Source organism: Panthera pardus, unplaced genomic scaffold, assembly GCF_024362965.1.
Source record: "Panthera pardus isolate Hobbes unplaced genomic scaffold, ASM2436296v1 HiC_scaffold_1, whole genome shotgun sequence".
Lineage (NCBI taxonomy): Eukaryota > Metazoa > Chordata > Mammalia > Carnivora > Felidae > Panthera > Panthera pardus.
Window position 1 is genome coordinate 76759595 of NW_026526654.1, and position 27609 is coordinate 76787203.

The 27609-nt window shown below is 37.1% G+C and overlaps 1 protein-coding gene across 9 annotated transcripts in view; it reads right to left on the minus strand.

The window, feature by feature from the left end:
• Positions 1-27609, minus strand: part of NBEA (neurobeachin) — a 678493-nt gene that overhangs the window by 98224 nt on the left and 552660 nt on the right. For all 9 annotated transcript variants that reach the window (XM_053900309.1, XM_053900303.1, XM_053900292.1 and 6 more), the window contains 4 exons: positions 27491-27608; positions 27073-27175; positions 19736-19851; positions 9875-9987 (listed from right to left, as the gene is read on the minus strand). In XM_053900309.1, coding sequence (XP_053756284.1) covers positions 9875-9987; positions 19736-19851; positions 27073-27175; positions 27491-27608 — 450 coding nt within the window. The remainder of the gene's footprint in view (positions 1-9874; positions 9988-19735; positions 19852-27072; positions 27176-27490; position 27609) is intronic.

The following is a 27609-nucleotide window of genomic DNA, read 5'->3' on the forward strand; positions in this document are numbered from 1 at the left end:
AAAGGTTGTACTTCTAATGTGTGAAAATGTTCTCTTAAACAGATAAAGTCTCCCCTTCACAATTTGCTGCACAACATGGCCTCTCATCATCGGGTGAACTTCAGCTGTTCTCCACACAACTCCCACATCCATTCCTAAGAAACAGAAGCCGAAGTACTGAAGCATTGGTAAGTATGTGTTAAGACGTATATTTTGCTGGCTATACTTGAGTGCAATTCTCTTTACATTTTTTTCATAGGATGAATAAACATGACTAATTACATTAGGAAGAGAGAGAGACTTTGAGCCAAAGTTGAATTTTGATTAGCAAAATTGATTAGCATATTCACAGGTCTGTCAGTTCCACACAGTCTTTGGAGGTGGAGAATGGCTCCCTCAATGCATTTCTTTGCCTCCTCTGCTCCTATCACATGGCTGTCCATAGTGTAGGGCTTTTAGGAAAGGTGGGGGCATCTAAAAGATTTATTACACACTAGAATTTGTTTATTATTAAAAAACTTTTTTAACGTTTTATTTTTGAGAGAGAGAGAGAGAGAGTGTGTGTGTGTGTGTGTGTGTGTGTGTGTGTGCAGGGGAGGGGCAGAGAGAAAGGGAGACATAGAATCCAAAGCAGCCTCCAGACTCCGAGCTGTCAGCACAGAGCCTGACATGGGGCTCAAACTCATACCACGAGATCATGACCTGAGTCAAAGTCAGACAATCAACTGAACCACCCAGGTGCCCTGTTTTTAGTTTTTTTTTTGTTTGCTTGTTTTTTTCAGTATATTCTATTTACCTATTGTAGGGAAATAATAGGTAACAAATGAAAGGAAATGCAACTTATAAAACCGATGCAATCCATAATAACGTTGTGAGGATAAAATGAGAAAATCTATGTAAAGTGCTTAGCACAATGACTACACAAGAAGTGCATGTCAAATGTTGGCTGTTACTATCATTACCCCGGGATAATTCCTAAGAAATTATTTTAAATATCTTAGTGAAAAGTAACCAATTTTGACATAAAAAAACAATGGAGGCATAATTAAATATCCTAAATCTTCATGTGTCAGTTCTAAGGGCTTTCTAAGTATTAAGTACTAGGATAATGATGAGCCTACAAATTAGTTTCAGGACCATCTCTACTGAAAATTCTGTTTTAGCTGGAGAGAAACGTTAAAGGAGATGGAGTCTGGCCTAGTTTTGTCTTAATAATGCTGTGCTTCAGATGCGACCCCAAAGGGCATCAGCAGGCTCTTTTCCTCTCTACAGGTAGTATTTTAAGAACATACACTGCAAAAGTGCTCCTATGGTTCCCAGTTCCTTCTCTAACAGCTTAAAGTTTTCTTTTCTTTTCTTTCATTTTTTCTTCCTTCCTTCCTTCCTTCCTTCCTTTCTTTTTCTTTCTTTCACTATTTATCTATTTATTTGACAAGTAATTTTACATCCAACATGGGGCTCGACTTCATGACCTCGGATCAAGAGTTGCATGGGGCACCCAGGTGGCTCAGTCAGTTAAGCAACCAACTTTGGCTCAGGTCATGATCTCATGGTTTGTGGGTTTGAGCCCCACATCAGGCTCTGTGCTGACAGCTCAGAGCCTGGAGCCTGTTTTGGATTCTGTCTCCCTCTCTCTGCCCCTCCCCCACTCTGCTCTGTCTCTGTCTCTGTCTCTCTGTCTCAAAAATAAACACTTTTTAAAATAAATGAACACCTTTTAAAAATTAAAAAAAGAGAGAAAAAAATGTTGCAGACTGTACCAACTGAGCCAGCCAGGTGCCCCTGACAGCTTAAAGTTTTCAAAGCAGGACAGGCTCTAGCACTTTCTTCTCTTTCTCTCCCTCTCTCCCTCTCTCTCTCTCTCTCTTTCTCTCCGAAGGGGTAGGACAATTGGCTAAATGGGAAGGAACTAGAAAAGAGACTAGGGGACATTTAGCATAAGCTGGCAGAGGATGGGACCGGTTTGGGACTTCTGTGTACATGCTCAAAGTTCCCTGTCACCCTATTACATATCTCCAACAAATAGTGGAGATAAAAGTGAACAAAAAAACACCTCACTATTTCTGGTTATCACAGTGCCTATGAACCAACTTTTTTCTTTGTCTGAACTTAGTTGGTTCTTTCTTTCAGTTAGAAGGAAAAGAACATAATATGCCAGCGGGTAAACTAAAAATGAATATAGATTCTTAAGGGTATGAACCAGTTCTTATTGTCTTTTTAAAAAAAAAAATGTTTTATTTAGTTTTGAGAGAGAGAGAGCACAGGCAGGAGTGGGGGAGGGACAGAGAGAAGGGAACAGAAGACCTGAAATGGGCTCTGCGCTGACATCAGTGAGCCTGATGCTGGGCTCAAACTCACAAATCAAAACCATAAGATCATAACTTGAGCCAAAGTCAGACGCTCAACCATCCTATCGTCTTCTTATCTCCAGTACTTGGCACAACGTAGGTGTGCAATAAATGCTTGTATACTGGAAGAGCAAGTACGTGAATAGAAATATAAATTTAAATAAACCCAATTTTGAAATTGGTGACTTTTTTGCATTTCCCCCCTTTGCAAGTTATACCCTCAGGTTGGATTATTCCATGAGTTTAAAACAGTCTCCAAATACTGCCAATCAATACTCCGTCTCAAAATAGTACCTCTCCTTCAACAATGCAGTATGAGCAAGTCTAACAAAAACAGTTTTCAAGTTGGGGTATACTAACGTTAAGGTGACATTCAACATGTATTTAGAAAAGTATTTCAAATTTGGCAGTAGGTTTTTGGCGGGTTTTGGTATAGAATTAAATTCACGCATTCACATTTTTATCTTCTGCCAAGTTTTATAGCATCATAGTCAGCTATTAATACACTCAGTAGTTTTGCCCATTCTTCAGGCTTTGTTGTTAAAACCTAAGCATTAGTGAGATTATATATTAAAATAAACAGAACGAATTTCATTTTAGATATTGTTAAGATGAAAAAGAAAAGATAAAATAACGATAGAAACTTGTGCCACATTGCTGAATGGAGCACCCCCCACACCTAACAAGGTAAACTCTCTTCTATATGGTATATAGACGTTTGGCTGTACTATCATGGATGGACGGCTGAAGAGTATTCACACTTCAGTGCGTTCATTTGCATTATCACATTTCAAAGCCTCGAGGCATTATCACTTCCTTTTTTTAAGTGGCATAATAATTTGGGAAAATGGTTATGCTTATCATCATCTGTCAGTCAAACAATTCCTGTGTTAACAAAATATATTTTTTCCACTCAGTGAATGGGTGTGTGTGTGTGTGTGTGTGTGTATGTGTGTGTGTGTGTGTGTGTGTGATGTCTTAACGCTCATGTCAATATTAGCAGGACTTGGCTTTGTGATGAAACTATTTCATTTATCAGAGGGCATGACTGGGAAATAGGAAAATTCCATTTACACTTTAATGAGCAGAGGCTGTGCTTCATGTCAAAGCCATGTAACCACTGTAATTTAAGAGCAAGGTTCGTGTGAGTATATGTGAATAACTGAATCATTAGCATATATCATGTTTTAAGATAGATTTCGCCACAACGTTGCATCTCCATAAGGAAAATCTGTATACATGGAGGGAAAAATTGTCGACACCCACTACTGGTTGAGTACTGAAAAGATAAGTCAATGACACATTGTTTCATTTGCTGTCCATCATGCCAAACAATAAACATAACCTCTACCTTGTACAGGTAATACATAACACTACAACCTGTGAAGGCTAATCAAAATGAGGGGTCTAATAAATTTTACTGATAAAGAACTTTCACTGTTCCTGTGCTCTTTGTTCAATTAACTGGGTTAAAGAAAGAATATGAATATTATAAATGTCAGAAAATATTTCAGTCTAAATAAATGTGCATCTCAAGTTTCAATAAACATTTAACTTCAGTATCTGGATGTTTAAGGTTTTGATAATTTGACAATTTAAAGAGATGAAAAGCAATTACTTTCTGCATGAGAATATCACTTTGCATCTTTTTTTTTAATGTTTATTTATTTTTGAAATAGAGACAGGGTGCAAGCAGGGGAGAGGCAGAGAGAGAGAGGGAGACACAGAATCTGAAGCAGGCTCCAGGCTCCGAGCTGTCAGCACAGAGCCCGACGCGGGGCTCAAACCCACAAACTGCGAGATCATGACCTGAGCCAAAGTTGGACGCTTAACCGACTGAGCCACCCAGGGTGCCCCATGACTCTGTATCTTATTAAAAGGTATTGCTTTTTATTTTATTAGAACAAAATTAAATCAAACCATCTTTCTCTCTATTTTTTTCGATCGTACCGAAGACAGTGAGCCCTCAGCTGACAGTTATAGAAATGTGTTTTGTAGCTACCAGTCACTGAATCCTACCCGTGTGCTAGATATTACGCTATGTGCTTTTCCTACCTTAGTGCGTTTAATTCTTCCAACGACCCTATTATGTAAATAGTACTGTGTTCACTTTAAAGAAGAGGAAAAAGAAGTCCAGAGGGCTTAGGAATTTGTTGGAGGGGGGCTCTCTATGAAAATAAACCTATGCTTATGAGCGTAAAATGAGGGGCAAGGCATAGGAAGCCCCTGAAACATGAGGGGCCTTGAAGTTTAAGCTTCATTAGCTTTATGGCAAATTTATCTCTGATTCCACCTGATGTTCATCTACTAAAATTGTATGCATGTAATAAAAATCCATTGCCTATTGGCTTTTTTCCCCTCATAACAAGTGAATATTCCTCCAGGGTGAGGACTATACATTAAGGTCCTCTTAGCACCTTGCAAAAGCTCCTTTTATATAGTAGCGTGTGCAAACAAACCTGTAATTTATTTGCTACTCTCTAGATTATAGAAGAGAAGAAACTCAGATACAATGTACTCGACACTTTATAACAGAGAGCTGACCACAACTAAGTCCTCTTTCTTTAGGGAATGGAAATCCAAATTCCCTTTGGTCAACGTTCACCTCATCATTCCCTGACAGATGTCTTGTGTGATCCTGACTCTACCTTTGGCTCCAACCATGGGAAACGACTGGCTTATTTCATGTCCAGTGAACATATTCCCCTCCCTGTTAAGCAGCACCAGTGAGAAATAAGGAGACATTTTCTGGGATTTCTGGGAAAGAAAAGTTTCTTCTGTCTTCCATGAGCGCTACTCGGTGAGATGCTTTCTTTTCCTTTGGGTTGTATGATGTGAGGTCTAGAACAACTGACACAGCCATTTTAATACTTGAAGGGGAGTCCTTGGAGCTATTGGAGGCCACTCAGTGGAGACGAACTTTGAGGCCCAAGTGGGGAAGGCAGAGCCGAAGAAGGAAAGAACCAAAGAACCTTTATTATATGTATCACTGTTGAAGATCTCGCTGAAAACCAAACGTGCCTCTGAATTTTCAGTCAGAACACTGATTTATTGTTCAAGCCAATATGAACTGGGTTTTCTCAAGCTTTCATTCAGAAGTTCTAACAACATAGAATTTCATGAAGCCAGTGTAATGTGGGATTATAAAGAAAGAAAAAAAATTCAATTTTCTAGGGATTGTATATTTCATAGCTTATTTTTTTAACGTTTATTTATTTTTGAGAGAGAGACAGAGTGCGAGTGGGGAGGGGCAGAGAGAGAGGGAGACACAGAATCTGAAGCAGGCTCCAGGCTCCGAGCTGTCAGCACAGAGCCCGACGCAGGGCTCAAACCCACAAACTGCAAGATTGGAGAAGTTGTGAGGGGTTTCTGGGCGGCTCAGTCAGTTAAGCGTCCGACTTCGGCTCAGGTCATGATCTCACGGGTACGAAGTCGGATGCTTAACTGACTGAGCCACCCAGGAACCCCTCACAGCTTCTTATGTTTTTTATACAATAAAGAACATGAAAATTATTTGGGGCTTCAAAGGTGCTTACTGACGGGGCGCCTGGGTGGCTCAGTTGGTTAAGCTGCTGACTTCAGCTCAGGTCATGATCTTGCACTCTCTGAGTTCAAGCCCCACATCGGGCTCTATGCTGACAGCTCAGAGCCTGGAGCCTGCTTCAGATTCTGTGTCTCCTCCTCTCTCTGCCCCTCTGTCTCTCATGCTGTCTCTCTCTCTCTCTCAAAAATAAATAAATATTAAAAAAAAATTTTAAAAAAGGTGCTTACTGAAACCAATCGTAGAATTATCCACTGCTAGAAATTATTCCACGGGTCCCAATCTTTGTTTACAAACACTTCTTTTGCTTTTTAGAGACCTTTTAGAAGGTTCCTGGTTAATAACATCATTCAGATATTCCAATTCTTCCTTGAGCTTTTGAAGATTAACAAATTCTGTATTAAATATTTCATTTGTAGTATTGATTATACCAATAAGACTTTCATGTCCTTCTTAATGGTCATCTCATTACTATTATATTTCACTATAGTAGTTTGTCCTTCCAATTATAATATTATACTTGAAATGTCACTTTCCTATTAGGTATATAAAATATTTTCATACATTAAAATCTTGTTTATTAATGATTTTTATACAGGATAGTTTTGGGTTTCTAGTCCATTTGTACGAAGTTCCTATTAAGAAATTCAATGAAGCATGGGAACAATGCAAGAGTAATTTATTAACACATCAGGAGTCTTTAATTTGCTAACATTTTCCTATCATGTTTGTCTGACAGAATATAAAGAACAAATTAGTAAAGCATGGAACATAGCAGAAAAAAAAAAGCTATCTATCTTTTAAGAGCTCATGGGTTCAAATGTTCGCAACACGAAGGACTCCGTGCTTGCGAACGTATAGTTAGTATTCACCTCACCTTGTTTGTTTACCTCTTCTACTTATTTAACATTATATACAATCAGGTGAGCATGTGTGAGTGACAGAGGGAAATGCTCTGCCAAAAGGAACACTAAATGAATCAGCACTAAAAACCTGAAGAATGTTTACATATTCTAGTTACTTTAGAAACAGTGATCTCCTCATTTATCTCTTTTTTATAGGAGCAAATTAAAAATCTACAATGACTTGCAAATATTTTACCATATGCCATCTCTAATCCATATTAATCATAATGAAGGCTGTATTTTCTTTGGTTGCGATAGTGTTTCAAGAACATTTGAGTCCAATGTCTTCAAGTAGTTAAGCATGAACTCTCCAATTTGGTCCAGTCCCCACTCAACCTATTGTCAGAAATGCTGGCCTCAGATTTCTGGCAACTACCTGAGTTTTCATCTCAGCTCTGGACTGGACTCTTTCCAAAAAGCGCTGAGACTAAGTCTGTTTTATTAACTCCTGTACACTCTTTCATGCAGTACAGTGCTTGACATATAGCAGGGGTACGATAAACATTTGTTGACTGAAAAATGAATACATAAATGGAGGAAGTAAAGGGAACTTAACTGGAAGCTTCCTACTGCCATAATAGTCCAGTTAATTTCAAAGCAAAAGACCCTCTTGCCCTGTTTTTAAAATAATCTTAAAAAAAAATCTAAAGTAGCCAGAGTGGTAGTCAGCTTTTGAGGTTTTAATACTGCATATCATACTACTTGAGAATCTACTATAAATTTTATTGTATGTGTATTTTATAGTGACTAGCATATAACAGCCACTTGAGTGATGCTAAATAAAACATATGCAGACAAGATGGTGTAAAAGAAGCATTTTGACAGTTTTCATCCTCACACTGATGAGTTAGTTTGGTTTTGTTTCACACCCAAAGATTCCACCACAACCTTGGCAAGTCATGTCAAAAAATGCATATCTTCACACGTTCTAATGCTAATATGAATGTAATAGCATCTCTATTTATCATCAATATCTGAAAGATAATTCAAAGTATATGACCTCTATCAATGATTTACTACATTATCTTTAGACATACGGTGTTAGCTAATGTTGAAATGCCAAGAACTCTCCTAAGTTCTTTACACTTACTAACTCATCAAATCCTCACAACACATCTATTATTATTGCCCCTATTTTACAGGTGAAGAAACTGAGGCAAAACGAAAATTAACCTTGTCTAAGACCCTGAAGCCAGTAAGTTGGCAGAATTAGGATGTGAACCCAGGCAGTCTAGCTCCGGGGTTCCCTTTCCTAACTACTGCCTATTGCCTCTCATGTAGTTCTCTGTAAAATATCATACCTTATCATTCAATTTTGCAGAGAATGGTTTCATGATTCAGATACTTTATAACTATATTTGCTCCGGGAGGGCAGGCCCCATGAAGTACACTGTTTCTATCTACCTGGGCCTGAATAATTACTCGTCCATGGTAAATGATGCAAGACTTTTGTTCAGTTCATTTGGACTGGAAAAATTACTATATTTGAGACCATATTAGAATTAAATTGCTAGCATTTTGTTTTCTCCCAGATGTGTGATTCTCAGTAAGATGTTGGCTAACTCGTCTCTTCAGGTCCCTTTCAAACCTGTAACATCATAACTAAAATTAGCAATGAGGTAGCAACAGAGATCCGATAAGGAGGTCACACAAAACATAAAAGAACTAGAGAGTGAACGACAGATAAGAATGTGCAGATATTTGTACACTGGCTTCAAAAACAGGCTAAGAAATATTGCATGTATGATAATAATAGCTAATAGTCACGAAGTGCTTCAATGTGCCAAGTACCAGTGTCACATTCTTTAAATGCATGTGTCATTTGATCTTAGCAACCGTGTGGCTTAGGATGGTACTATTCTCACATTACAAATGTGGAAACCAAGGCTAAGAGAAAGTGACATCAGGTCACACAGCTAGTAAGCCGTGTAATACAGAACTTCAACCTCCTTGGTCTAGTTTCCAAAAGTAAGAAAGGAGGCAAGAGAAGGTGTGCTGAGTTAAAAACTATCTGTGGGATCACTTTCAAATTGGCCACAGTGCATGTTTCCCTGACTTGCAGGGCTTATGCATCTCTTGCTGAGCCCCTCAGCCCTCCCTGCACCCAAACCAAACGCACACACGTGTGCCCCCTAACCTGCTGCGGGATGCTAAAGCGGACAACCAAGAATGGTAGAGGGGCGCCTGGGTAGCTCAGTCGGTTCAGCATCCAACACTTGATTTCGGTTCAGGTTGTGACCTCACGGTCCTGAGATCAGGCCCCACGTCAGCTCTGTGCTGGTCCTGGAGGCTGCTTAAGATTCTCTCTCTCCCTCTCTCTTTGCCCCTCCCCTGCTGGCATGCTCGTTCATGCTCTGCTCTCTTTCTCTCTCTCTCCCTCTCTCAAAAAAAAAAAAAAAAAAAAGTATGATAGAAAAGAGAGCGAAATTCAGAGTGAATGAGCTGGGGCTTAAAATGGCTGAAGTGTATGTGTAAACTTTAGGGTCTGGCTCTGACATCAGCTTAGGCTCCAGAGAAGCATTTTGGGGCTTAGTTCCTAATTTTTCACTGCACTTCAAATAATTTAGTAACCCACTGAAGTTTTCTCTGGATAAATAAGGTAAACTAACCGAAAATTTGCTTTTTTATTCTTATCCACCATTATGTATTTTTTCTTGCCATTTTTTGGGGCCAAATCTTCTCTCTTGTATCTTAACAGATCCTTGATAAATTACTGTGCCCTACTTTTTTTCACTATTATGTTTCCCTACATAGCGTGTGTGTGTGCAGATGGTCAAGATGATATGTCTTATCACCTAAGAAATATATCATAGAAATAATTTACCATAATGTTTTGTTCTAATTTCAGGTTTTTTTTTTACCTTGACCTTTGAAACCAAGGATATGTGAGCAACCTCTCCTTACATCTGTTTTTTCTCAAGTATGCATTTCATTTTGTCTACGCTAGTACAAAGTTATCCTCTTACAGCTTAGTTCCTATGCTAAGAATTGATGTGCTTTAGTCACAGACCACAAAAGAAGATGCAGGTTTACTTCTTACAAATATACCTGGTAGGAACGCTTTTAGAATAAAGGCTTATGAAGAAAATTAACAAAGTTACCTTTGATAGATCCCTGAAGTTTCCTGGGAGAGTCAAGTCCAATTCTTCTGATTCGTAGTTTGTTAATACCCATGGAAACACGGGATATTGGTTCAGGTCATTATATGTCCGTCCTAGCAAAGAAAAAGAGAAATGAAAATCTGTACGCACGAATTGCTTATGAAATCGTTTCTGTTCTTATATAAGGAAACTATTAGATTTCAGAAAACAGTAACTTGTTTATTGAACTGCGTCTTTGTTTAATAAAAAGCACTCTAGCAACAATGTGTTTCAAGTGAATTCACTCAATAATAATTAAGAAACGAGTAACTAGAATGACTTTTCATAATAGAAGCTTGTGGGAGAGACTGTTAGCTGTTGATCGTCATTGATTTATCTTCTTGGGCTAGACCACATTTCTCAACCTTCCTCACAGGCAGCTGTGGGCATGGCACTCAGAGGTTCAAATCTATAGAACATGAGCAGAAGTGATTTGCCCCACTCCTAGTCTTGACCCACTACAACCCGCCGCCACGCGGGCGCCTCCCTTCTCCATTGCTTCGCTGCCGGCTGTGATGACGATATGACCGGCCTGAAGAGCAGAGCCCTCCCTGCTGGTGAAGATTCCTAAAAGTGATCATGGATGAGGTCCTCCTGCCGACCTGTACATTTGCAGGTTATGTGACGGTATTCTACTCCAATGACTATATACCTAGAAATTATATTGCCAGTGTACAGAATGCTACATTGAGCTTATACCAAGGGTTCTAAGGATCACTTGAGAAGGGCTCACGGGAGTACTCTGAAGCCAGAATGAAAAAGTTCAGAGGCAGATGTCCCACACATTATGGATTATGTTATTTCACTTTAGGGGACAACTGCTGGACCTTTGGTTGGGTTTGCCGTTTATTTTTTCCTAGAATGACTTACGAGTTTCACTGAAGCACAGCGGGAAGGTGGAAAGTTTAGGGAAAGCACAGCATTGGCTTGCCCTCATAAACTGGTACTGAAATAACATGTGAGCAGAGGGAATTAAGAGAATCGCTATTAAAGAAACAGGGGCCAAAGAAAACTTTTGTTGGACAAGTTTTTTGTTTTGTTTTGTTTTGTTTTGTTGTTTTGTTTTTTTTTAGGTAAAAATATGTCATAATCTGATCATGGGCAACTTTCTAAACTTCCATTCAAATTCATAGAAAAGAGTGATTTCACCAGTACTTCGTGATGGTTTACATGGATTTAATATAATTTATATCCATTTGTATGGATTTCATCCAGAATGCTTTAGTGCACACACCACATATAGCACGACAGTAACATAGATATGCATACGTTATCGTTTGTCATCAAGAATTGTCATTAAATGATACCTACTTCCTGCAGCAATTGGTAATTGTGATTGTGAAATAGAAAAAAAAACGAACTATAATCCAAGGGAGAACTAAATGTGCTATTGCAAGCATCAGATCAAACTAATTCATTCATTTCATACACATTTTACTAGGTGACTATTTTACCTGTGAATCTATATTTTACAACAAAAATGACATATTGTTTTAGGTGTGTGCATTGATGTCGGTACGTATTATAGACGTAGGTGACCTGTAGACAGCACTTCCCCGGAATGAGGTGAGGGGCAGGTTCGGGCTCCCCTACCTTCCCCCACCACAGCACTCACACAGATGTAAGTTGCCCCTAATGCACGTTTACTTGTCTGCTTCCCCATTACTCTGCACACTCACGAATGTAGAGTCTAGGGTTTTGTTTCATTTTTAATCTCAAACACACTGTTTGCCAATAAATGTCTGTGGAAGGAATGAATACACATATGATAAAAATGGCATAAAATGAACCAAATTTTAAAAGGTGAACAAACAGCCAAGTGAAAAAGGAAAGTTGCAGGATGGTCTCTTGGCGGATGAGGACCGTGCAAAGGCAATGCACTACATACGAGACAGAGTGACATGGTGAACCATGAGGCAAATGTCTGCATCTAGACAGCTCAGCCAATGAATGCACCTGTTTTATGTGTGTAAGTCTACTGGGAAGAATAATACTGATGAGAATAAATAAGAATTTGGAACCTTTATTAAAGTCTTGTGCATGAACATTTTCTGCCAAACCAGTATCACTGCAAAGTACAAAGTATAAAAGTACAAAATTTTAAATATATTATTGACAGCTCATGTATATGTTAACCTAGGACACCTGATTACTATCCATATTTTTTCCTACACGTGGAATATAGACAGAGAGTCTAGATTGGTTAAGCAGAGCTATTTCTGGGATTCTAACTGGGCCCATGGCATATTTAAGGCTTTGTCGTTTTCTGGGTTACCATTCTACTTAAAAATCTGTCGGTTTCAATGAAAAATAGGTCTTCCACTAAATGAGTGTATTTTCATAGAATAATGTTGCTATTATTTATGTAACATACATTTATATTAGTCATAAAAATGAATTAGTTGAAAATTAGATATCATAATTGTTTTTAAATTTTCTGATAAAGTTTTATACCCTATACACTAAGGGGAAAAAAACACCTCTCAAGATAAAATAAATAAAAAGCCAATTTCTCTTGACTCAGTACTTAAATGTATCATATAAATGCAAAAAGCATAAAAATAGAGACCATATTTGAAGATACCAGCTTTTTAATAGAAGTGACTTTATAATATAGGAAATGATAGAATAGTATTTCTGGAAAAAGAACAAAGAAAGCAAGCATTGTCTTTAAAATACACACACAACATTGATGGATGCCAACACTCACAGTTTATGAAATTGCTCTCTGCAACATGTTTTGTAATTCACTTTTAATGATCTTTGGAAGGTTATTTCAAAATAAATTCTTAGGAAAATTTAGCAATATTTAAATTACGAAGGCTGATAGCACCATTTAAATTCTAATAAATACAAAAAAATTTTATAAATAAATGTACTTATACAGTTATAGTCAAACCTTTTTAAATAAAAATTTTCACTTAAAAGCCTTGCAATATGGATATTTTTTATTTAAATGAAAAATGTACAATGTATTTAAAAATCACATGGATGAAAAAGAATAATTAAATGGTACTTTGGGATTCTGCTTCATAAATTAGCATGTTACTTAATTATTTTACTAAACACCTTAGTGAAACAAACAAACAAACAAAAAGACTTTACTAAATTAAAAAAAAAAAATGAAATGTTTCCAAAGTAATACCTATTAGGTTCTGGCACTTAGAGGAACCTACTTATCAACTGTTCTGTTTTTTTGTTTTTTATATTTTGGGTTTTTTTTTTTTTTTTTAAGGATAATTGAAATTTAGTAAATAACCTTATGCTGTAATTGGTAGGGTTCTTTTTTTTCCAGCAGTGGTAAGTGCTGATTTTTTTTTTTTTTTTTACTAACTATGCTCATAAGGTTTTATCTTAGAAGATGAATATTAAATATTGCAAGCCTATGACACTAATCTACTCAAACAATAAAAGTGAAGCACAGTAAATGAGATCTCAGAAACACTGGATATGTTTCTTCATTTAAAGAAAAAAACTTTTTAATTAAACCATCCAATTTAATGTTTTTATATGGCACTTTAGTTTTGAAGGTAAAGTGATCTAGAGACAGCTGACAAAGAAATTATAACTGCAATTCCTTGGTGAAAATGTTAATGACAGCAAAATATTGTTTAATTAGATGATTGCAGCATCTGGATTAACACTCTTTAAGAGCGATGTTCCTGTGCTTGTCTGCTTCTTCACACTTTACAGACATTTTGTCATCTCTAGGTCATTAGGAAAGAATTTTTAATGATTTTTCTAGAAGCAAGCAGTTCAAGTTACATCTAATTAGATGACAATAATAAGCCCAACACATGCAGTAGCTAAATATATACATAATTAACCAGGGAGGGCTTGTACATCACAGAGTAAAAAAGTGGAAAATGCTAAACAGGAGAAAAAGGTTGGGGTTGGGGAAGTTGTGCTGAATTCATTAGCTGATCATATGAAACACAACTCGAAAACCTTTAGAAAAATCCTCAGACCTAACAGAATCATTTAGACAAAGCTATGTTAGCAATCACTCTGCTATTTTCTTAAATGCAAGAATGCCAGGTTTTAACATCTTGTTCATGGTAGCATCTAATAAGGTATAAAATGAGGCATAGGTTGTATCTTTCAGAACACAATGAACAGAAATCGGGTCAACTCCAGGAATTAAAGGTTGAAACCATACTTTATTTGAACTCTAAGCATTATTAAAATTCTTCTACATGTAAAAAAAATAAAAAAGAAAAGAAAAAATTCTTCTACGTAAATCTTCCAAAACTTAATGTTCCTTGAAAACAAAACAAAACAAAACAAAACAAAACAAAACAAAACAAAACCATGTGTTTCAGAAATCATTACATAAATTATACCAGAGTCCTGAGCTGGACTTTCATGCAGTTTTAAAAATCATGCCTTCCCAAGAACATTTAATGAAATCAAAAAAATAGAATCCGAACCTGCATTTGTAGCAGGTTCCCAATGAGACAGGCACACATGGAAAAAGAAAAAAGAAAAAAGCCACCAAAATTGTTAATGTGATATATACGGCTAGGCTTATGAGTGAGTTCATTTATATTTCCAATTTTCTATAATGAATATTTATTAGATTTATAAGGAGAACAAAATAAAGGCCATGAAAACATCTGTGAGTTTTTAGGTGTCTTTTAAAAATAGTATGTTTTCAGAATTTTTGATAAACTTTTCATGTAAAGTATCTTTACAAAACTCACCTATATATAATAAAATGTGCAATTTTGCAATTTATTTATATGCAATTTATATGCAATTATGTATATATACATGTATCACATGAGGGTCTAAAAAAATCTAATAATGCATTAATACTAAGACACTGTTGCTGTATGCTTTATACAGAATCTTATTTTTAAAAGCATCTTGAAAGGAGAAAAGCAAAATTGGCCAAGTATGACAGACCTCAAAATATGAAGAACAAGAAATGGGGCATAAATGTATTATATATGTCATGCTAAAACAATATTTTGGAGAAAAAAGGTTGAGTCTGAGAGTGTAAGACAGGAACCAAAATGCTTTTTTACAGAAAATGTAAATTTACTAAGTCACATTAGCCTGTATTTTTAAAAATGTGAAGCCAATCTTCTTTCCAGATTCCCATCCTGTAACTTTTCTACTTTATTTTTCATTCTTTTAAGTTTATGTATTTATTTTGAGAGAGAGAGGCAGAGAGAGAGGGAGAGAGAGAATCCCAAGCAGGCTCTACACTGTCAGCATAAAACCTGATGCAGGGTTCGAACTCACAAACCTGTGAGATCACAACCTGAGCCGAGATCAAGAATCAGATCAAGTGTTACCCACTGAGCCACCCAGGCACTTTGTAAATCTTCTCTTTAATCCAGGAAATTTAAAGAATCTCTCATCCAGCAATTCTCGTAAATTCATATAACAGATCACACAATCGAGCAAAACACTTGCAAAGCCTAAGTATAAATCAGTTCAATTTAATGGGTATTTACTTAGCAAAACTTGCTTTTTTTCTGTAGCAATCTCATAATCTCATTAGAGAGATGAAATATACACATAAAATGCTATGGACAAATTAGCATAAATGCCAAAATATATGATATAGACAGTGCTATAGAAGATATGAGTGCTATGGAGGATTAATACAATTATCTTTAGGTATATCTTTTATTTATTTTTTTAAGTTTATTTACTTTGAGAGAGACAGAGTGGAGGAGAGCAGAGAAAGAGAATCCCAAGCACGCTCCACGTTGTCAGCATGGAGCCTGATGAGGGCCTCGAAGTCACGAACCGGGAGATCATGACCCGAGCAGAGGTCAAAAGTCAGATGCCTAACTGACTGAGTTACCCAGTAGCCCCCCTCTAAGGGATATATCTTTTAAGGAATATAGAGGTGGTGCAATGGTTCTCAAAGTGTGGGCCCTAGACCAGTGGTATCATGCATCACCTGGAAACTTGTTAGGAATGCAAATTCTTGAGCCCCACCCTCAAGCTACTGAGTCAGAAGCTCTGGGGATGGGGTTCAACGATCCTTGTTTTAGTAAGCCCTCCACGTGATTCTGAGAACCACTGGTATCCTGGAGGATGCTGGTGGCCATGTTGCTGGTGTTGACCGTGTGGCTGGTGGTGCTCGGCCAAGTCCCTCTCCAGGAGTCGCCAGCATCAGAAGAAAGCCCTCTCACGCAAGATCCTGTCTCCTTCCCAGGAGTCTGCATCCAGCGATAGCAGTGTGGAGGAGGTAATGAAGGCCTGGCCACCTTGCTTCAAGGCAAGACAACTCTGAACTTCTAGCTCCTGTCTCCCTTGCCTTTTCTGCACTGCCTTGGGCTTCAATTTCTCTTTCTGCTGAGTTCCACTTTCTTCACTCCCCTACAGACGTGATTCCAGTGACTTCTTATATTATACTTTTCAATTTAAGTGTTACCTATGAAAAGCTTTCCCTGATCTCTTAGTTACAAGTAATGCCTTCTAGTTCTGTGACCCCAAATGGCTTTGTATGTTCTCCTGTTCTAATAATTATCACTTTTTCGTGGAATTGCTGGTGTGCGTATGTGTTTTGCCAACTACGCCATCATCTTTTCAAAGGCAGAAACCACACTCTAGTTTCCTCTGCAGTGTCAGAACCAGAGTGTGTGTTCAGCGACTATTTACTAAAAAACTGAACACATTGGCTTCGTATCTAGAGACCTGTAATACACTCCTATCAACAGCTCTCCCTAACTGTAGGCTATCTCATTTCCGATTCAGGCCATATACAGTCATCAGTTTCATTTTCCTAAAACTCTATATTGTGTCCCCTTCTACTCCAAAACCATACTGACCTCTTAAGAGTCTAAGATCAGGCTCTTTACAATCTGGCTCTTACCGATAGCTCCAATATTCTCTGCTCTGAGCCAAGATACGATACCCGTGTCCACTGAACACATCACATGTCCAACCGGCAGAAATATTTGTAAAGCTCTGCTCTTTTTTTCCTCCCCAGACAAACACATATTTAAAATTCCTCCACTCTGCTTAGCTCTCAGAGCATTCATTATTTACAGCACTTATTCAGCACTTAACATCAGCTGTCTTAAAATGCTCTCTTATTTATGTATAGTTCATTTACCCATCCAGTTGTAAGTGCTCTGAGCTCCTAGTCCCAATTTTATACTTCATTTTATCCCGCCATCTACAACAGACGGGCTTCAATGTTTAGATATGATCATTATAAAGGAAAGACCCAATGAATTATTTTTTTAAAAAGCCAGTGGCCTATACATTCTTTATGTCATCAAATGAAACAGACCCCAGTGATTCAAAAGAGAGTAGAATGACACTGAGACATCCCTTAGGATCTGCATGCTCTGGCTCAGAAACCCAAAGACTGTCCCAACCAGGAAAAAAACAGTGTCTGTATTGCTCAGGTATAGCTTACAGATGGGAACACAATGTTATCTTATCCAGACTGCAATCTTTCCAGAGCTTGACAGAGAAAGAAACTCCCAGACAGCAACAGGCATGGGGTAGGCGGTGGTTATAGGCGGTACTGTACCATATTGTGGGAAGTGTATCTGACATCAGTGAAATGTAGTAGGAAGGGATGGAGACTAGAAGAGTCCTTTAGAACAATGAACTAGGCCATATTCCATCCAGAAAGACAGCAAGAAACCCACCTTAGAATGGCAGAACAGTTTAATATAAATGCCAGCTCGACTGGAAACTGAACTGTGAGTGAGGTATATCACCCTGTCTTCTAGTTTTATATACAACAGCTCCAAATAGTTAACACAGCCAAGGAAAAAAATCTTATGTCCATCCATGACATATGGTAGACAATTAGCCTTGATAGATCTTTCAAGCATAGATAACAGAGAAGCCTAACACAGGGAATATGGAAAAACACTGCAGAAAAATGTAAAGAGACCAAACATTATCCTAAAAATCAGGTAAAGATCCATGTAGCTGAAAATGATGTACTGCATTAACAAGGAGAAAATTTTAGTAGAGTTTGAAATCCTTCAGAATATGCAAAATATAGGGACTCCAAAAAATATGAGTTCTATAAGAACATAGATTCTGGGTAGTAAATCATATTGACAAAAATAAGCAGTGAACAAGAAGTAAATTGACTTTAAGTTCTTATATAGGAGTAATTAAAACTGCTGATTCATATTTGACTTCAAAAATAAGGAAAATATACTTTAGAGGGTTTTTAAAAATGTAAACATATCTCTAGGAGAATTAATAGCAGGATTCCTACAGTCACTAACAAATGGGAGAAATTTTAGAAGGCCAAAGAAAAACAAAAGAATACAAAAATTTTTTAAATAGTATAAAATGAGACAATATATGACCAAACGTATCACTTGATACAACAGATGTAAACAGATTAAATATGGTTACTGAAAGAGCAAAGTCCAGGACAGGGTTACACCCTGAAATTCCATCTATGCTCTAGGACAAAGTTGGCACACCTCAGATTCTATCCTTCTCTTTGGCACTGAAGCTTCTTTCTGCTACATCATGTGGTTACCTGCTATGCTAGTGAAGGTTTTTATATTTCAGATATTTAAGTTCACTCTATCTGTACATGGACACAATATGTGCCAATTAAACAGTATAACCTGTTTCTTGTATCTTTAAGGGAGCAAATAGGTTTCTTTAAGATATAAACATCATGTTTACTGACATATATATGTGTATATACATGTATATACACATATATATTATATATACGAAAGACATCATGAATATATCATGAAGATACACGTAGAGGATGGAGATGTGTGTATACAATATACAATAAAATTTAATTTACGTAATAGACCTTTGGTTGTACCTCTAGTGTCCTATTCACAAAGGCATTACATTACAATATGTATTAAATGATTAAAATGTAAAGACATTTTCAACAACTTTTTTATCCCTTTTGTTCACAAATTGTGTTCTCTTGCCTATCTAATATATATCTGCATCACCATATTTACTATGTGTACCCCTATAGCATCCATATTCACACATATGTGATTGATTTAAGAAGAGTAATATTACACAGTTATCCTTTTTAAGCGATTATTCAGAGAACATGTCTCTAAATTCATGGTTCTGAGCCTTCATTCGTAATAGAACAAGAACCAAAGGGGAGCATATGTGTTTATATAGTTACTTCAATTCATGTTATTCCAAGAAGTTTTTGCAGAGCCTGATTTATAGAGGTAAACTTTTTGTAATTCGACATGAATAAGGGCTTTTGGAACTTAAAAAAGAAAGAGGCACTTAAATCTCATAAATATGTTTAACCACAGACAGCCAATGATTTAACAGGAAAACAAACCCACTACCTTCTTTTAATTTGCAGGCACAGTACTGCTGAGGTTGATGGCAGTTACTCATCATTTAGAAATGCAATCTGATTTTATATTTTTATTCGAAGATTTTAAGAAGAAAAGATCCTGTAACCCAATCATGCCATAATCCAGGTGACATCTGTACTAGGCAGAATCCTGTTGTTATTCTCCTGTCTAGCTGCTATTGCCGAGAATGACAAAGTAGGGAAATTACATTTTCCCATTATTATTTCCAGACACTTTCTGGCAATGGTTTGTTGACTCTAATAAACCTTCAGACAAAGCTGTCAGCAAAGGAAATGGCAAAGGGGAGCAAGGAAAAGGCTCTTCAACAACAAATGCATCTAAAACCTCAGTGCCAGCTTGTACCATTTCTGATAACATCTAACGTGAGTGCTCCCACATTTATTCTAATCTGTATTTGAATTCCAAGAAAAAAAAATGCATTCCATCAAGTCATATTACCAATGCTTTTGATGAACACAAATGTATTATGAAATTAAAGAATGAGATGTCTTACCTGCTATAGTATTAAGAAACATCAAGTATTCGAAGTTGGAAATTTCCCTTCTTTGCCAACGCTGAGTCATGTTGGAAGATTTGTAAAGCTGGCGAGGGGTGGCCAGTGATATCCTCCTAGAAATGAAGCAAACCATAACAAACATAGTCTCTTTTAACTCATGCCTTTTAAAAATCAGTATTAACTAATACATTGGTTTGGTATCAACCCACTTAAAATAATTAATGGTTTATCCTTAGGTAGATTAAAAAATACATTTTAATTGCAGATATTAGCAATCTTTCAAAATTCTACCATAGAAAAGATACATTTAGTTATTCAGAATAAACCAATATAAAAACACCTTTTTAAAATTTTTTATTTTTTAATTTACATCCAAGTTAGTTAGCATATACTGCAACAATGATTTCAGGAGTAGATTCCTTACTGCCCCTTCCCCATTTAGCCCATCCCCCCCCACACCCATTCCAGGAACCCTCTGTTTGTTCTCCATATTTAAGAGGCTCTTATGTTTTTGTTCCCCTCCCTGTTTTTATATTATTTTTGCTTCCCTTCTCCTATGTTCATCTGTTTTGTCTCTTAAAGTCCTCATATGAGTGAAATCATATGATATTTATCTTTCTCTGACTAATTTCACTTAGCATAATACCCTCCAGTTCCATCCACATAGTTGCAAATGGCAAGATTTCATTCTTTTTGACTGCTGGGTAATACTCCATTGTATATGTACCACATCTTCTTTATCCAGTGAAAACACCTTTTTGTATAATATGGCTGCAAATGGGTATTTTACAAGTCAACAAGACCAAAAAAGTGAAACTACACTCAAGATAAGTAAAAGTAGCTTGTGAACAATATAGCAAATCTACTCTATGCTAATAAGCTACGTAGGCAGGTCGTCAGGTGCCAGCTTGTAAGCATTTGATTTAAACCTCATATAATAATGGCTGCCACTGAACTTTATATATGGATACAGTTGTGTTATTGTGGCAGGCCTCCGCAAAGAGTGTGCATGGGAGTACAGCCTCTACCTACGCTGTACATATCCCTCTAACGATGTAAAAAAACGAGCCGGGAACTTTGAAAACATATGAATTCAGAAGAAGGGACACAGGAATAGCTCAAGGGAGTAAAATCAGGACAATCTGTGTAAATTATGAACTTCCTGAGGTTCATTGTGTTTATGTAAAAAGGAATGAAAGTGACCTGTATTTGTAAAAGTCTGCTAAAGCCACTGAGTTTCTGAAATGATCACTAACCTAAGACAAAGGTTCCTAAATGTTTTCAATTCATGCTACCCTTGGTATGTCAAGGACTTTTTCATGTTGTCCCTGGGCCAAGAGAAATACCTAACAGTCATGTTTATTAGGTGGTTAGATCCAAATAATAAATACATAAGTCTTAACAACTAAGTAGCTGTTGGAAAATATAATACTCATAAATTGAAATAAAAATAGTATTTTTACTTCATTCTTAAATAACTACAATTACTTAGTAAAGGGATGTGTGCACCGTGGGCTTTGCACAGCTTCTTAAGTCTTGTTGTTATATCTGACACCACTCCTTATGCCTCCTGTTCCATACTGAGTTTCATGCAGCTCCTTTTTTAAAATTTTTATCATAGCAACTCCCAAAAACTGGTTCTACAAAGCTAAGATGTCATGAAAAAGAACACAGTGCTATCTAATGCTGAAATGTAGAACTAACTTGAGCTAAGAGTTTGTGTGGTATCTGACAGATGGTGCTGTTTTTCCTTAAAAAGCATGAAATGCCCTGCAGAAGCCTGTGAGTTCACCGTGACATCCCAGGTTCCCTGATGCTCAGTTTGGGAACTGTGGACTTAAGACTATTTTTGTTTCATGGATTATTGTCAAATATTTCTATGTGCATGGAATCTTAATAGGCACTGTCTTGTACATAGTAGGAGCTAAAATACATATTAGTTGAGGAAAAGGAGGGGGGGAAGGATGGAAAGGAACTTGTTATCTCAAACTCAAATCCGAATTATGAATTCTAAGAATAATTAGGTGTAACTCAATGTTTAAAATATTAACTTTTTAAAAAACTTTGCTAGTAATGTATATTTGACTCACTCCAAATGAACCATATGAGTCTAATGATTCACTTCATTGCAATGGTAAATGGTATATATATTTCATACATCAATTCTGTAATTCGGTACATTTTTCAATTAACTTATAATATGATTTTTACAGTGCTTCCAGATTTTGATCCATACTGATATCAATATTTAAAATTTCTCCAGCTTTACTTCTACTCACGCAACTATTTTATGTAGTAAACTTTATCCCTGATCCTGACTTTGTCATGGCAACAGGCTAACATAGGCTCTGAATCATCAAAGAATTAATAAACTTTGCTTAGTCCGATTTGCATTGTGCTATTATAATCACATGTTTGGTCCAATCTGCACAGTATTACTATTGTAATCACATTCTTGCTATTCTAAAATTCTTACCTGCAGCACGCTCAGAGAAGTATGCTAAAATTTTACAATATATATCATAAAATGTTGAATGCCTTTGTTGACATTTTGAACCCAAACAATTTAGGAAGAAAATTGCTGATCTGGAAATAATTCTGACCATCAAAAATATCCCCAAACCAAAAATCACACAAATCCTGCTAAGTACCAATAATGGGAAACATGGGAGAAAGTTATCATGTCATTCTTAGAGAAAGTAATAGAAAAATGTGGGCATGGGAAAGGAATTGAGAAAAGCCACTTATCAGCAGGTCTAAGAAAATGACCAGCTTTTCCTGTTTACTGCTTCACCTTTTCCACCATAAACTCATTGAGAGCAGGAACCTAGTTTTACTTACTGTTATATGATTTGTTTTAGCAATACTTAGTATATAGTGGGGTCTCAATAAGTACATACTAAATGACTTGAATTATTGGCCACCCTCTAAGAAAAAATGGCTAAAAAGATACGTGATGCCAAAAAATTAAATAATTCAATCATATGAAGAAGAATGGGAAACGGTAAATCAATAGGTCTGTTCAAAACATCTACAGCAAATTTAGATATTAAATGAGGATGGCTGGTATGTATTTGGGCTATAGTACAATGCTTTTAAAATACATATTTTTTAATGTTTTATTTATTTTTGAGACAGAGAGAGACAGAGCATGAGTAGGGGAGGGACAGGGGGAGGGACAGAGAGAGGGACGCACAGAATCCAAAGCAGGCTCCAGGCTCTGAGCTGCCAGCACAGAGCCTGACGTGGGGCTCAAATTCACGGACTGTGAGATCATGACCTGAGTCAAAGTCGGACGCTTAACCGACTGAGCCACCCAGGCGCCCCATACATTACGATGCTTTTAGAATCAGGGGATAAGATGAAGACAAACTGCCCTCTGAGATAAAAGCTACTAAGTACCACAATAAATGGCAACCATTTAAAATCACAAACCTTATGGATACAACCAGATGTATCTTTGGTAAGTAAATAATCTAATTAAATCCAAAGTTAATTGATTGTGCTATCTGAATAGAAAAATGCATTGACCAAACAATGGTAATCAGTATGGAATCCAGAATATGGGCAAGTTTTTGCTGGTATTTTTCAATCATTATGCAGGGGTGATGGTATTGTTCTTATGAGCAATGTGGGAAACCTTGACAGATGTCACAGGATAGAAATGAAGGGTGTGAGCTATGAACTTGGGCAAGATAAGTAACTTACCTAAATCAAAATTTTCCTAGCTGTACAATGGGATGATAATCCCAATGTGTTAGGAATGTGGTTGTTTTAAGAATTAAGGGCAAAGAGGGTGCCTGGTAGGCTTACTTGGTTAAGCCTCTGAATTTCAGTTTTGGCTCAGGTCATGATCCCACAGTTCATGGGATCAAGCCCTGCATCAGGCTCTGCACTGTGGCACAGAGCCTGCTTCCGATTCTCTCCCTCTCTCTGCCCCTCTACCACTCGTACCTTCTTTTTCTCTCAAAATAAATAAATAAATGTTAACAAAATAGAATTAAGGACAGAGAGCTCCCTTTTGGCACATGAAGACATAGCGAGATGGCCATCTATGAACCAGGAAATGGGTTGTAGTCAGATACCGAATTTGCTAGCATCTTGATCTTAAGACTTCTAGCCTCACAGAATTTCAAGAATTTGTTGTTTATAAGCCAGAAGAAGAAGAAGAAGAAGAAGAAGAAGAAGAAGAAGAAGAAGAAATATAATGTTTATAAACTAAAACACAAAGTATAGTCCCTGCCACATGGGATGTTCTCAGTAAATGAAAACTCAGTAAATGGATATTAATTAATTAAAGAGGCATTCATTAAGCTATGCCAGCTTAATGGATATATTCCTTTCATTCTAAAAGGACAAAGCAACAATCTGATTTGTAATGTTATCTCTTTGGTGGGCTTGTCCAACAAGTGGCTTACATGATATGTGAAGGCCATTATTCTAGCAGTATACCTGCCTTTGAATTTGATAAAAATTGTTTTCAATGTTTTTATTATTTTTATTTTTGAGAGAGAGAGAGAGAGAGAGATTGAGAGAGAGAGGCAGAGAGAGAGGGAGACACAGAATCTAAAGCAGGCTCCAGGCTCTGAGCTGTCAGCACAATGCCTGACTCAGGGCTTGAACCCATGCACCGTGAGATCATGATCTAAGCCGAAGTTGGACGCTTAACTGACTGAGCCACCGAGGCACCCCGATAAAATTTTGCTTATAAATCTTGTAGGTTTAGTTTAGAGTAAATTTCCTAGAGTTTGATAAACTCTGCTTAAACCGGTAAGACCCAATGTCAAGAAAACAAAGCCGAGAATGAAGCCCTTCGTGGTTCTATCAAAACACTGTCATCTGGAAGGCTTCCACTTGTAGGAGCCACACATCATCCCTTCTCTTTGACAATTCTGTAAATATAACAGGGCCTTACATATCACACACATGTGTTTATGGATGTAGGTGCACCTATCTGTTTACCTACCCTCCTACCCACCTCCCTACTTATCTATGTGCGTACATGTTCCATATACGTGTATAGTGTGTATGCGTGTTTACAGTTTACAAAATGCCTTCACTTTATGATCTCAAGACTTTCATAAAACATCTCTTTTCAAAGATAGTGTCTCCATTTTATAGCAGATGAGAATGTCACTCCTCTCGCCTAGTGTTATTCATTCTTTCAACTAAGTTCCCACTCAGCGTATCAGGCTCTGTGACTGTTACCTCACCAGGAAGGGGCAGGTGCAAGCCCAGATTCAGTGTTCCTCTCACCCCTATCTGCTGCTCCCAAGGCTATATCTCACAGGAAATACATAAAACTGGACTTCTGGGATATTATTAGGAAACTAAGAATGCATTGAGCCATTGGCAGTGGCAAGCCAAAGGACCAGAAAAAAGGGTTTTAAGGTAGAATGGCTGTCTGAAGCAACAGCAAAACCAAAACTATTAAGCATCTATTTTGTTTCCAGTTTTGCCATCAAGAAGGATGATCTTCCAAAAGTCAAAGGGAGACCAACTGTGGTTAAAGGGGAAATAATACTCATACTAGGTAAGGGAGAGAGTAAAGAACTTCCGGTTGTTTTAAATGAATCCAGGTCGAGGCAAGTCCAAGAGTACTGAAGGAAATTACACACATCATTGAGAAACCTGTATGGGTAATCTCTGAAGAATCATGATCATTGAGAAAGATGTCAGGAGGCAGAAGATCATTTTCAAAAAGGAGAAAGACCTATTTGTCAGTTCTTAATGTCAATTCCTGGAAAAATCCTTGAATTGACGATTAAACGAACAGTTTGTAAGCACTTGGGAAAGGAAGCAGTGATTACATGAGTCAGCTTCGATTCAGTAAGAACAAGTCTTGCAAAACTAACCTCATTTTCTTTTTTTCGATAGATTAAATGCATTTTTCCTCTGACCTGTATTCTACATAAGTATTTCTTCATTATCCACTAATGTCTTAATTTAATCTTGTCATTCTCCTAGCAAATATCCTGAGCTTGTACATACATGTCAGTGAATTGGTCTTACACTGTGAGCTTAATACGAGAACAGATGCTTTGTAAATCAAGGTAATTCTAGTTGAGTAGCACCTAAAAAGCATCTCAGCAATTAGGCTCTGTGCTAGGTTCTATAGATTAAAAGATACAGAAGACACAGTCCCTGTCTTTTAAATGTCTGTAGCCTATTTAAGGGAAGATACACAAAGATTAGTTTTCCTGTCCATCCACGCTGGGCTCTGCAATAATTCTCATGGACAGAGTGACTGATGTGGAAGACATTGTTGTTTGTCTGTCCCAAGTCAGTATCTTTCTTTCTGGCCAACAGGGACCTGTTTTGTTCAAGCAGGAGGTGGCGAAGACTTCAGAGGTACAGTTTACCCTGAGTTTTACCCAGAGGGTGATTCGCCTAAGCCAGTTAACTCACTTCGCTTTGGCAGTGATTGTTCAAAGGACAGGAAGGTGAGCCCATTCAGGCCAAAGGGACCTAAGATAAAGATTGCAGGAGGCTACTGACAAATATATTCTTTCCTAAAACCTAGAGGCTCGAGGAGAAACCCTTTGTGTCTTTTCCCCATTTTAATGCAACTGTGTGAAGCTGTGCTATCTGGAACACTAGTGGGTATTTTGTGACCAGGAGGCTGACTGAGGGTCTTGACATCACTGAACGTCAGAGACAGTACTGGAAACTCATTAGCTCCAGACTTTTGATAAAGTAAGGCTCAAACAGCAAAACACTCTAGTGTTTAAGCCACTTTTAGATAGGTATTCAGTTACATGGAGCTAAAAACTGACTGATATTAGTGATACACATAATTACTATGTTTTCTCTTAGACTAGTATCTTTTGATAAAATAAGATTTCAAAATTATATTTTAAAATACCAAGATGAAACATTTAGGAAATGGTTAAAACCACACCATCATTCATAACTATTAACCTCAACAAATTCTAAGAGTTTTATTACTTTCATGAAGAAGCATCTATGTGCAGCATTTATACAAACAGTTTATATGCGATCATGAAACAATTAATCACAAATATCATGAGGCTCTGGTATGTTTTTTGTAAGATCTTCAGCAAAAATGTCCTAATGATGTGCGAGCTATGATATACAATCAACTTTTTTACTTCCTCATTTATATAGGTGTTAAATAAAACTTATACATCAACTCTTCTGTCATTCTTAAAATAGATGTTTCACAGCCTCTTTGCCTACAAATGACTTGCAGAGAAAGAAAATGCCTTGGTTCTCAAAATAATTATAATGGTATAACCTTATTTATATTTCTGTCATACTAGGATTAAAATATGTTAACGAACCATACATAATGCGTGATATGATATAATTACCTGGCTTGTGGCAAACCATAGCTGGTCCCTACGCCAACCCGAGGTAAGCTATAGACAACTTTTTTTACTGTTGCTTGATCGGGGAAATTGAACATAACCGAGGCTGTGGGAAAAAGAAAAAACACGAGTTAGAAAACCACAGGAGAACTAACCATCAATTTTAGAAATCATTTTCAAGTGCCTCTCATGATGTATTTGTCAAGGTAATGTATCTTCATGGAAAATCAGCTTTCTGTACAGCATTATCCAGGAAAAATCTAGGATTAACATTTTCAAACAAACTAATTTTTCTTCTTATTTTAGGGAGGGCGTATCAAAGAGAGAGAAATACAGCAGGGAAAAATGAAAACCGTATCATTCTACGTAAATAAATAACATCCAAATATGAGCACATTTCATAATATTTAAGGGGCCTTACTTCGGTTTGCCATAAATACTTCCAAAGCAGTGTTTTGTAGAAGATAACGTCTTGAAAAGACAGCTCGTATCTCGCTGAACATCCATTTTCCGTGAAGTCCTTCAGTGTATGCAAGAACC